The sequence below is a fragment of the Myotis yumanensis genome, unplaced genomic scaffold (genome assembly GCF_028538775.1).
Source record: "Myotis yumanensis isolate MYYU_CA2020_CCGP unplaced genomic scaffold, mMyoYum1.0.hap1 SCAF_15, whole genome shotgun sequence".
In the NCBI taxonomy this organism is placed as follows: domain Eukaryota; kingdom Metazoa; phylum Chordata; class Mammalia; order Chiroptera; family Vespertilionidae; genus Myotis; species Myotis yumanensis.
In genome coordinates, this window is record NW_027223766.1 from 19,067,710 (window position 1) to 19,080,538 (window position 12,829).

Sequence of the window (12,829 nt, forward strand, 5' to 3'; positions counted from 1 at the left end):
ATTCTTCCTGGCAACAAGTTCATCAGTCTGTCTTCTTCACTACTAAACTTAGTATTTTGCAGCAAGGGCTCAATCTACATAATAATTGAGAGAAGCAAGAGTACTACAGGCATACCTGAGACGTTGCGGTTTGCGTTCGAGACGACGACTGGCAATAAAGCCAGTTGTAATCCTTTCGTTGGTGGAGGGTCCTGCTTTGAATTTGTAAAACACACAACATCTGTAGCCTACAATAAAGCTAGTATGCCTAAAAAACACAAAGCAAGGAAATCAATAGCAAATTACATGTTCATAAATAAGTTCGCTGACTGCTTTATGCTTTTTTTTAACCCGCCATTATTATTGTCAGTATAAGTAGTAACAGTAGCTATTGCTATAATATAGAGAAAATACAAGAGCTTCCTTTTTTTCTGTTACTGGTTCTTCTGTGTGTGTGAAGGGGTCGATACCCTTATCTAAATTGGGATGTCCAATACCCCCAGCACTTTGGACCAAGTGAGGGAGAAGACGAAGCAAACCTAAAGTACTAGGAATGGGCGCCCCGTTTTAGAGCATTGTCTCCTCGCTTGGATGCATGCCTGGCAGGTTTATCATTTACATACTCGGTGGGATACTTCGAGGTGAGGCCCTTGAATGCCTCTCTGGGAGTTCCACAAGCCCCCAACATAAACCTGGTTTGTGTGGCTCGCCACCGGAAGCCAAGAGGCCCCGGAAGGAGGCGAGGTCCAGGCCACGCCCCCACGCCGCCTCGCGCTCAGCCGCGGCTCGGCCCTCCGGCGCGCGCGACGCTGGCAGGGGCGGGGCTAATTCAGGAAGGGGCGGGGCCATCGGATGGCCTTAGAGCCCGCAACGGCCGCCAGCTTCCTTTTCCGTCGGCGACGGACGGAGGAGTCCGCGCGGGCTACCATCGGCCATGCGGTTGTTGGTGGCCGGGGAGCTGCGCCCGCATGCGCGTCGCCGGGCTTTTCCAGGTGGGAGTCTCGGCGATCTCAGTTCCTCCTCTCTTTCTGCGGGGAACCCGACCCCTTATGGCAGCCCACACCCGCCTCGGGGCCTGCAGCTCTCGGGGCCTGCTCCCGGGGCCTCCATTCCGGGAGTCTCTGTCCCTTGCCCAGGGTGCGGCCTCTGCCCTCACCCCCAGTTGGCGCGGCCACGAGCTTTCTTCCACGCCACCTGCTCAGTCGCATTTTGTGAGTAACCACCTGCGAGTTTTAACGGACTCTTCTCTTAGTCAACGCCGGTTTCGGCTGTTCTCCGCTCAGAAACTAGGCCTGTGATTCGGTTGGATCCGAGGCGGGGGAAGGTACGGCCAATGGCTTGGTGCCCTGCCCGGGCCTTCTGGGCCCTTTAGTCGTGTACCCGGTGAAGCTGTGTGTCACTGTGTGCGGCCTGGAAGGTGTCAGGTCTTTAATCGGCGGCACAGCCTTCGTAAGCGGGAGGGATTCTTCTCTCTCAGATGTAAGACCCTTACTTGTACCGATTTTTTTTTAATTGTTAAGAGCACAGTTTACCTATTGACATGAATAGTTATGGTCCGGACACAGTAGAGCTACTTACTGCATTTGTTCTGGATCTTCATTTCTAGGTAGAATCTAAAAGTTGAAGAATATGTATTGCATAGAGGAGGCTTAGGCCTAAAATGCCTACTCTACCTTTCGGTGATGGCGTTTACTTACGATGCCTGTTTCTGCACGTGATAGAGAAGAAACTGGCCAACAGCTGGGAGACCATGTTGCCTGTTGAAGAAAAGCGAGTTATAAATGTCTCATCGATGAGACTTAGTGTAGTCAATGTGGTTTATTTTTCCTCTCCCCAAATTTAAAATACATTGCTTCAACAATCTAACAACAGGACAAATGTGATGGCTTAAAGTAGATCATCCTTATTGAGACCGGCAGTTGTCAGTAGTTCCTATGCATCATGTATTAAGCTGAAATTTCCCCAGTCATAATTATTCATAACCAGTAGTCTGCTCCTCGTATTGATTATGTGAAATATTTCAGCATTTCAAGACTTGAAAATGATAAATTGTTTTGCAGGGCCCAACATTTGATGTGCTTTCATAAATCATTTCCAGTAGCTGTCTGGTTCAACGATTTATCCTCTGCTAGGACAAGGTCTGTGGCCCTAGTCATGCCCTTGCTGTACCTCAGTGACTTTTCAGGCAACTTGGGATTTAATTACAGAACTGTGTCCAATAATGATGCCGACAAAATTTAACTGCTGTAAAACCAGATTAGATTTGCCATTGTAATGCTTTTAGTTGGGAGGTCTGCACACATGATTTAATATATCTGACCTTTAACCTGGCTCATCCTCGTCAAACTCTGAGACAGAAAAGCAATGGCTGGGTACTCATTAGCACCATCATGGCTTAAAGTCAATACTGCCTCAGTAAAGAATATAAACTTATCTGCCATTTTCCCCACCCCTGATAATGAGTCCATTTTCAGCTTGGAATTATTAAGGTCTAATTAGTCAGAAGGACTAACATTCTCAAATCATTATAGAAATTAAATTTTAGGTTTATCGGTTTTGACTACCAAAAAGGTAGAATTAAGCAGCAAGTACATTCTTGTGTTCCATTAGAGATGTGTTAAACAGCAAATAGAAATTACTCCACAACATGGTCTCAGTGGTTTTTAAAAACTGGTCAGGAGAATTTACATACTGGAGGGATAGTATGTTAATAATTCCCTTATTTGTGGAAAGTGATTGTCCTTGAGGTGGCAGGCACCTGGTTCCTGATAAGGAAAACTAGAACAGGACCATTCCTGCATATAGGATGCCAAACATGCAAGTACAAATAAAAATTTACAACAAAATACTAATTTACAGATGCAGTAGAGCCTGAGTTGAAGATGAATGAAGGTTATTATGAATGTTTTCCAAAAACTTGACAGAGGATGACTAAAACCCCAGGAGCACGACTGCATGTAACAAGGTACCAAAGGTTACTGTTAAATTGTGTGTGGGGGGGTTTTAATGTACTTGTGGTTTGTTCTGAAGAACAGTACCAAAAATGTTGGATACATTTTTGACATGGAAAGGTTTAATAACTGGCACAATGATGACTTAAATTACTTTTTGCCGTTTACCCAGCTGAGGGTTTCTTTGAAGAAATAATTTTAAGACTGAGTTGCCAGTTATCTATTGATTATGTGAATTCAGCTAATGCAATTTTTTTACTAAAATCAGTGAAATGTTCTTTTCAACATATAGGTAACTGCAAGTGAATGAACAAGTTCTTAGCTGTGGTGTTTAAAGATTCTTCATTGCCTCAGGTAAGCAACTATGATTTGTCAAGCATTTATTGATAATTAAAAGGGGCTGGGACCATTTCCTGTTAGTTGCCTTTGTTAGGTACAAAATGATTTTCACTATTGGTTTCTGATTTTTTTTCTCCAGGTGTTACCTGTGACATTTTTGGAGGGAAAAACAAAGAATTGGTCAAGAAGATAAGAACTGGAACAAATGATGAAAAGTAATATTTTATTTAACAATGATCAATAAAATTATATAGAAAATCACAATAAAGTTATTATAGAAAACAGATGTTTGAATAAATACTTAGATGGGCATTAAAACCTGTTTTCTTTAAAACATCAAATCTTTAAACCACTCCATTCTCATAGTCATTAGTTGGACTTGTTTTTTACATGCTGGAGGGATAGCATGTTAATAATTCCCTTATTTGTGGAAAGTGATTCTCCTTGAGGTGGCGGGCAACTGGGGAGATTTCTTAGAACCTCCAGTTCTTACATCCTTTCTTGCTTTAGCAGTGGTTCTCTACCTTCTGGCCCTTGAAATACAGTTCCTCATGTTGTGACCCAACCATAAAATTATTTTCGTTGCTACTTCATAACTGTAGTGTTGCTACTGTTATGAATCGTAATGTAACTAACTGATATGCAGGGTGGTCTTAGGCGACCCCTGTGAAAGTGTCGTTCGACCACCAAGGGGGCTGCGACCCACAGGTTGAGAACCGCTGCCTTAGGGGATTTCTGGAGAGGCCCTAATCACTATATTAGAGGCCCTCCCTTCAGAACCTGTTCTATCTGGAATGATATAATCCTGTTATCCATAGCCTCAGTTACCCACAGTCCAAAAAGATTACATGGGAAAATCCAGAAATAATCCCTAAGTTTTACAATTGCATGCAGTTTTAAGGAATGAGAATCATTCTTTTATCCAGTGTAGCTGCACTGTACTTTACCTGTTAGCTATTTTGTGTTATATTAGACCTATTATTGTGCCTAATTAATTGAGCTTTATCATAGGTACACATAGGGAAAATGCTACTATTCATGCTTTCAGGTATCCACTTGGGGACTTGGAATATATTCCATGGAAAAGGAGGACAAGTATAGTTGGAAACTCCCTAATGCATTGCCCCTCACAACCTGTAACGTACAAGTTTTAATTTGCTTTTATCTTTGTGAACAAAAAAGTAATCACAATCCTAGTACAAATAATTAAGGAAAACGGTGGCTGGGCAGTCCAGTCTTCTCAGGACTTGAGAATTTACGAAAATTCTAAGAATGAACTAAGTTCCTACCTGGGTGAAAATTTAAATCTTGTTTTCCTCTATTGAGTCTCATAATACCTTGTTTTTAATTAGGATTATAATTTCATGATGGGAAGGTAAACAGTATAAAATGTATACGGCAATGTTTAGAATCTGCATGAGAGGTAACATCTGAAAATCACTCCCCTGTCAGATAACACTTTATAATTGTAAAATAGAGGGCATTTTGTGGGTCTTAGTTTTATAAAATATTTGGCCATCTCAGAATCAGAAAAATAGGGTCTTGACATTATAGGATTGTACTATGTACTTTTTAAAACAACTGCCTTCTGAAAGTTGGCACCAGTAGATACTCAGTATTGTTGAATGAGTAGGAAATAGTGAATGATTTGTCAAAGTCATATCAAGAGTGAGAGCTATCCACTTTATGGTTAAACTCGGACCAATTTCTAAAGAATAAATGTATGGTGGTATCTTGGTTAATAAGGTGGCAAATTTCAGGTGACTTCTTTTTAGTGAGTAAAATTAAAGTTTTGAAAAATGAAAAGGATTTGGGGATTTTCTAAGAAGTATATTTTCTGATCTCCCCCTCCCTAAAAAAAAGTATATTCTCATGGTGTCTACCTTTTCACAGCAGGTATCTGCCCTCTAAAAATGAAGATGTAAGTTGGTTTCTTTGCCTTCTAGTACCTTCTTTATAACCAGTTAGGTTTAAACAAACAACCAATTACTTGCTTGATTTGACTTCAATTCCTTTTTGTTTAACCTGGCTTATACAAAAATGGAAATTTCAAGGCTTTTCCTGACTCCATAAAACTATGTAATGGACATGTCAATATCTAGTAAAACATAAAAAGTCCTTAAATTTGAGACATGTGGTTATATAAATTGTTAATTTACTCAATGTGTCAGTTTTAAAGTGCAAGAGAAAACCATTTAATTTGAAGGTACTCTCATTTAAAGTGCTATTGCCATCTTGTGACAAGTGGAGGGAACTACATAGAAGTTACCATTTTTTACATTGCTTAACTTGCAACATTCAGTATTTTTATCTTGCCCACTGGTATACTGGGCTAGCCAGAGTTGTTCTTTTCTTTGTTTTTTATAAGATTCTCCTAAGTTTTAAATTATTGCTGTTGGCTTTGAGATTTGAATTAGTGTTTATTCTATCAGCAATTAATTTGAAGAGACCATATTTTGTATTTTTAAGGTGGCATTCTAATATAACTCCTATACACAATACCTGAAGCATTACTTCAATATCACATTCCTACTGCTGAAGTAGGAATGAAGAAAATTTTCCTCAGATTGCCTATTCATCGCTAGCGAAAACAGCTGTCCCAGGTCCATATGTGGCAATAAATTGTAGGAGCTGTTGTTGGCACTGAGTCAGATAGACATCCCTTTGTTCTAAATATTCTTCATTATATAGTTCGAATGGAAATACTGCATTTGGAGCAACACAAAATACAGTGGCCCCTAAGAAAAGAAGGAAAAAAGTGTAAATGAGAAATACTACTTAAAATGCTAAATATGAAATAACATTTTCAACAAAGTGAAAGTTTTATAATTAAGTTCTGACCTATTTAATAGGGTATTTCAATAAGCACTTGAATCTGACTTTTTTTGAGACCCAGTAATGTTCAGTAAATTTACACACTGGTACCAGGGCCAATGGAAGACATGTTTACATTTTAAAAGTTTGGAAACTAGAAATCTGCCTTATATTGCACTAGTCATTCTACTTTTGAAGCTGACTGGTGGTATAAGTAGGTGGGGTATTGGAAGGTAGAGAAACACTAGTATGTATTTGATAAAGCTTAAGTTGATCGAGGCTAAAGACATTGCACATTTCACAATTAAGAACCGTTGACATAAAGACAAACCTATGCAATATAATAGGAGTCTAGAAATATCACCTCACATATATCATTAAATGACTTTCAACAAGGGTTCAATAGGGAAAGGACAGGCTTTCCAACAAATGGTGCTAGGAAAATTATATCCACTTGCAAAAGAATGAAGTTGGTCCCTTCCCTTACATCATATACAAAATTAAAAATTAACTCAATAAATCCAAGAACTAAAACTGCAAAACCCTAAGAAAATAACATTGGGGAAATGCTTCATAACATTTGATTCAGCAATGTATTCTAGGACAACACCAAAAGCACAGGCAACAAAAGAGATAAACCACATTGAAATAAAATTTGTATATATCAAGAGAGAAAAGGCAACACTTTTCACTTGAGTAGACATTTCTCCACAAAGATACACAAATGGTCAATAAACCCATAAAAAGATGCTCAACACCACTAATCATTAGAAAAATGGAGCCCTGGCCAGTTTGATAAGTGGTTAGAGTGTCAACCCTTGATTAGTTTGATTCCCCATCAAGGATACATACCTCAGTTGCAGGTTCGATCCCCAGCCCTGGTCAGAGTGCGTGTGGGAGTCAACCAATCTATGTGTCTCTCTTACACTGATGTTTCTCTCCTTTCTCCCACTCTAAAAATCAATGAAAAAATATCCTCCAGTGAGGATTAAAAAATAATAAAAAAATGTAAATCAAGCCATAATGTGATACCACCTCATACCCACAAGGATGATTACTCTCAGAAACAAAACAAAAGGCCTGGCTGGTGTGGCTCAGTGGTTAAAGATCTAAGCACAAGGTGGTTGCTGATTCCATTCCTGGTAAGGGCAAATGCCTGGGTTGTGGGCTCCATCCCCAGCAAGGGACGCTCAGGAGGCAGCCTATTGATGTTGATGTTTCTCTCTCTCATTGATGTTTCTATATATATCTCCCTCTCCTTTCCTCTCTCTCTAAAAATCAATTAAAAACATTTTTTAAAAAGAAAAGAAATTGGAACTCTTGTACACTGTTGGTGGGAATGTAAAATGATGCAACCCTTATAGAAAACAGTATGTCAGTTCATAAAAATAAACACAGTTACTATACAATCCAACAATTCCCTTTTGGTTATATACCCAAAAGAATTGAAAACAAGGTCTCAAATATTTGTGTACTTATGTTCATAACAACATTATTTACAATAGCCAAAGGTGGAAAGCAACTTAAGTGTCCATTGATGGATGAATGGATAAACAAAATGTGGCAGTCTTAAACAGAAAGGAAATTTTGCATGCTACAACATGGATGAATCTTGAAGACATTAATTATACTACATGAACTAAGCCAAACAAAATAGGACAAATATATGATTTCACTTATATGAGGTACCTAGAGATAGGGGGAAGGAGAGAATTGGGAGTTATTGTTTAATGGATATGAAATTTCGGTTTGGAAAAATGAGATGGATGGTGGCAACAATATGAATGTATTTAACAGCACTGAACTGTACATTTAAAAATGATTAAGACAGTTTTAAAAAAAATATTTTTATTGATTTCAGAAAGGAGGGGAGAGGAAGAGAGAGATAGAAGCATCAATGATGACAGGGAATCATTGATTGGCTGCCTCCTGCACACCCCCTACTGGGGACCGAGCCTGCAACCCAGGCACATGCCCTTGACCGGGATCAAACCTGGGACCCGTCAGTCTGCAGGCCGACACTTTATGCACTGAGCCAAACCGGCTAGGGCAAGACAGTTTTATATTATGTATATTTCATCACGATTTTAAAAAAATCTTAACTATTACATAGGAGTTAAGCTCTTAAATTGTTTCATTGAATGAGTACCTGTAAATGTGCCTGGCCAGGAGTACAATTGCTAGCCAAGCTGACAATGTTTACCTTCCTAGAGCTGTCTGTCATCAGTAAACACTTTTATAGCCTCAGACTTTGGGGACTGCTCCCTTTCCTGCTTTACCTTACCTGAAACCTGCTGTTCTCAAGAACACTGCTTTCCTTGTGGCTCTTTAAGGTGAAGGTGCTTTTCTCAAACACCCCACATGCCCTCGTATCATAAGACTGAGTCAGTGCCTAACTTGCTGCCCTTTTGCTGTTTTCAGACCATTTTTGCCCCTGTTTTCCTCTTGATACAAATCTTTCTTCCTTTAATGCTCAATTCCACCTGGGCTTTGTCAGCCCTTCCCCATCCAGTGAAGTCAACAACCAGCTCTCAGCCCTTGGCTCACAATCTTCATCTTTTCCACAATATCTGCCATTCAACTATTTTCATGAGAAAGACCCATTTAGCTCCTGACCTCCCTGTGTCCTAACCTTTCCCCCTCTACCTTCACCACGCACATTCTCAAGGTTATAGGAAACTGGTATTACCAGGAACTTTAAAGTCATTAATTCAAATGTCCTGCTCCCCTGCACCATCTCCTATACTTCTATCTCAGAGACCTCCAATCTTCCTTCAATTCACTTCCCTCTTTCAACCAGTTTGAGTCCCTCCCTTGCCAATGCAACACTCTGCCATGCTTATCTATCAAAACCTCAACTCTGTAGGAACCCAACAATTTACTTTGTGCCTGCATTCAGGCTGCTAGACTGAAAATCACAAATGTAATTAGCATTTCTAGGTTTTATATGAATCACAGAAATCTCAAATGGGTACATGCATTGTCTTTCAACCCTGCTGAGTTTCTCTAGCACATTTGCTCTTCTATTCCTCACAATGACTATTATATTCCACTAGAAGCCCGTTGCAGGAATATTCCTGCAAGAATAGGGCTTCCTCGGGCCAATCTCACCGCCACGCAGGGCTGCACACGGGGGTCCCAGCTCGGGGCGGGGCTTAGGCAGCACACGGGGGCCCGGATGGCTGGCCCGCCCTGCCTGCAGTATGCAAATTAGCCGCCATCTTTGTTGGCAGTTAATTTGCATATCACACTGATTAGCCAGTGGGAGGCGTAGCGAAGATACGGTCAATTACCATGTTTGTCTATTATTAGATAGGATTCTCTCTTCAAATCTTTTTTTAGCTGATGACAGTGTATAGAGTATATCATAAAATCTACAGCCGAAACCGGTTTGGCTCAGTGGATAGAGCGTTGGCCTGCAGACTGAAAGGTCCCAGGTTCGATTCCGGTCAAAGGGCATGTACCTGGGTTGCGGGCACATCCCCAGTGGTTGATATGCAGGAGGCAGCTGCTCGATGTTTCTCTCTCATCGATGTTTCTAACTCTCTATCTCTCTCCCTTCCTCTCTGTAAAAAATCAATAAAATATATTTTTTAAAAATATATAAATAAATAAATAAATAAATAAAATAAAATAAAATCTACAGACCTATCTGATTCTGTATCCATTGTCTTCCCGCCTATAAAATAAAGTGACTCTTCTATCACAGGCCAGTACCTTCACACATGCTCTGGATCCCATCCCTTTTCACCTTTTTAAGAACTTCATTCCTTTGCTCTCCTCTTTCTGTAGTATCATTAATTTACTCTCTATTGGACATCATAAGATCTATTATCTTCTTATCTTTAAAAAAAAAATCCTATCTTGGACCTCACATCCTTCTCCAGAAAACACCCATTTCTTTCCTCATCTTCATAGTCAAATGTCTCAAAGTTGTGTACGTGTACTCTCTTTATATCTTCACTTCCTTCCCCACTCCATTGACTTAGCTCAGATCATGGCCACCTATAACTTCTAAACTGCCAAATCTAATTGTACTTAGATACAGCTGACTACCTGCTACCTCCCTGAAACACTCCCCTTTCTTGGCTTCTGTAATACCACACTTGATTTTCTTCCTACTTTCTAGCTGCTGCTTCTCAGTCTCCTTTGTTCATTCCTTCTCCTCAATCCCATATCTAAATACTGAAATCTTGGAGGGCAGTTGTAGAGCTCTCTGTGGTCTCTCTAGGTGATTTCATCAATTCCATGGCTTTGAGTACCATATCTGTCCTGACGGTTCTTAAGTTATATTTCTAGGTTAGAATTCTCTTCTAAACTCCATATTCTTATACCTGTCTACTAATATCTCTGTATGATGTCTCAAACTTATATTTATACTTTGATTTTTCTCTCAAATCTTTTTCTCTTTCTTCCCAGTCTTGGTAAATGGCACCATGATCCACTTAGTTTCTCAAGGCAGAAACCTGGGAGTTTTCCTTGATTCCTACCTCTCTCAGCTAACCCAACTCATAAATCTAGTTTATGAGTACAATCTATTGGTTTCTTCATCCAAGAAAAATATCCCTGAGTATGGATGATTTTCTTGCTATGTTTATGTTTAAAGTAACATGTAAGGAGCTCTTCAACATTGTTTTTGCTTAAGACTTAAAACTGAAATTTATTATAAAAACAAAAAGTAATTAAAGGAAAAAATCTTCACATAGCTGTATTTCCCTCAACAAATGTTTTCTTAAATGCTTTAAAAAAGTCTTGACAAAATAGTTTTCAAGTGAAAATAACCATATTCTACTATAGGAGTACTTAATACTATATAATGTTATAGATTTTAAATTCAAAGACATAGTGGGGGTGGGCTATAAGGAGTCATTGGGAGAAAAAAAGGGACATGTAATACTTGCAACAATAAAGATTTTTTTTAAAAGACACATTTTTGTCTTCTTACTGAAATCTAGTAGTGTCTTAGATGACTTTGTTGTTATGTCTTAGTAAAATTGGCAGCATTTTTCTTTATAGTACATAAAGAATGTGTCTTGGATTTTAACAGTTATGTTTTAAATACATTTTAAGAGAAGAATTTAAAGATAAATTAAATTGCCCAGCAGGTGTGGCTCAACAGTAGAGGGTCGACCCAGGAACCAAGAGGTCACTGGTTCAATTCCCATGGTCAGGGCATATGCCTGAGTTGTGGGCTCGATCCCCAGTGTGGGGCATGCAGGAGGCAGCCAATCAATGATTCTCTCTCATCATTGATATTTCTCTCTCTCCCTCTCCCTTCCTCTCTGAAATCAGTGAAAATATATTTTAAAAATAAGATAAAGCAAATTAAAAATAAATATCCTTCCTCTTATTTAGTATTGGTTGGGAATCAAGTTTTTCTCTTTTGGTAAATAAAACTAATTCAAGATGATAATTTACCTTTTCTAGGCGTTATTATTTATCTTCCTAAGCAAGAAGGTATAAAGAATATACATATACAAATTTGCATATAATTTAGGGATTCACAAGCCCATAGAACTCTCTAAGTATCCATGGATCCTAGGTTAGGAATGTTTGACTTAGATAATTATAGAACAAATGTCTAATTTTCTAGTGCAGCGGTTCTCAACCTGTGGGTCATGACCCCTTTGGGGGTCGAACGACTCTTTTACAGGGGTCGCCTAAGACCATCCTGCATATTAGATATTTACATTATGATTCATAACAGTAGCAACATTACAGTTATGAAGTAGCAACAAAAATAATTTTATGGTTGGATCACAACATGAGGGACTGTATTTAAAGGACCAGAAGGTTGAGAACCACTGTTCTAGTGGATCTTTGCAAAAAGTTACTACAATATAAATTGAATTTAAAGCAAATTTAAGCACTATACATATACACACAGAAAAGTCAGTGTTAAAATATCCTTTTAAGTCCCAGGATTGGAACTAAAGTTTGGTTTGAAACATAGTTTATCTTATCAAAATAATGGCTCATCTAATTCAACAAAGCATTCTGTGAGTATAACTTTCTTTACTCTTACATTGAGTCCTCTTAGGTTTTTATTAGCAAAACCATAATAAGCTCCATTCATTTCAAATAATTAAATGCTATAGTCATCTATATATATAAAAGGCTAAGTGTCCCAGAGACCATCCAACTGGTAGCTATGATGTGCACTGAACACCAAGGGGCAGACACTCAACGCAGGAGCTGCCAGGACCCACACTGGCAGGTACCACGGACCTGTCGCTGACAAACCAACACTTGGCTTCCCTCAAGTAGGACACAGGCCCCACCACCACCTCGGAGCGACACCCCACCAAATTGCAGCCAATGCTGCCAAGACCCCATAGCATAAAATGTGGCCCACAGCCCAACCCAGCCCGAAAATGGTCGCTGTGGGCGCCGGGTAATGACCTCACTAGCAAAGCCCGGCTTCCTCTCCCTAGCAACAACTAGCCTCCTTCCGGTTTCTTCAGCCCAGAAACACGACTTGCTTTATAGCCAGGTGCAAACATTTTACACTTTAACCAAATGTTTGTGAAGCATTTTCACGTGCCTCATCTCATTTGATCCTCATAGAAGTCCTAGAGTAGGTAGATAGGAGACTTAGTAGAATCCTTTTTTTTTTTTTTCATTAGCCAGAAAACGGAGATGTAGAAAGTTTAGAAACTTGACCCGACTGAAAAGAAGTAAGAAATGGTGGACCTTGAAAATGACTTCAGGTTTTCTCACTGGGCAGAATATAGTCAAACACTGCT

The 12,829-nt window shown here is 39.4% G+C and overlaps 1 protein-coding gene, 1 long non-coding RNA gene and 1 other non-coding gene across 3 annotated transcripts in view; 2 read left to right on the forward strand and 1 right to left on the reverse strand.

Moving 5' to 3' along the window:
* Positions 1-856: 856 nt before the first annotated feature.
* Positions 857-3,551, forward strand: LOC138992972 (uncharacterized). Its single transcript, XR_011468212.1, has 4 exons — positions 857-971; positions 2,839-2,944; positions 3,223-3,284; positions 3,409-3,551. It is a non-coding gene; the product is annotated as an uncharacterized lncRNA (long non-coding RNA).
* Positions 3,059-3,147, forward strand: LOC138993562 (small nucleolar RNA SNORD87). The gene has a single exon (XR_011468289.1). It is a non-coding gene; the product is annotated as a small nucleolar RNA SNORD87 (small nucleolar RNA).
* Positions 3,552-3,582: 31 nt separating the features above from the next.
* Positions 3,583-12,829, reverse strand: part of MCMDC2 (minichromosome maintenance domain containing 2) — a 38,662-nt gene continuing 29,415 nt past the window's right edge. Inside the window, exon 15 of the mRNA XM_070392012.1 lies at positions 3,583-6,007. Within this exon, the coding sequence (XP_070248113.1) occupies positions 5,841-6,007 (167 nt within the window). The 3' untranslated portion in view covers positions 3,583-5,840. The remainder of the gene's footprint in view (positions 6,008-12,829) is intronic.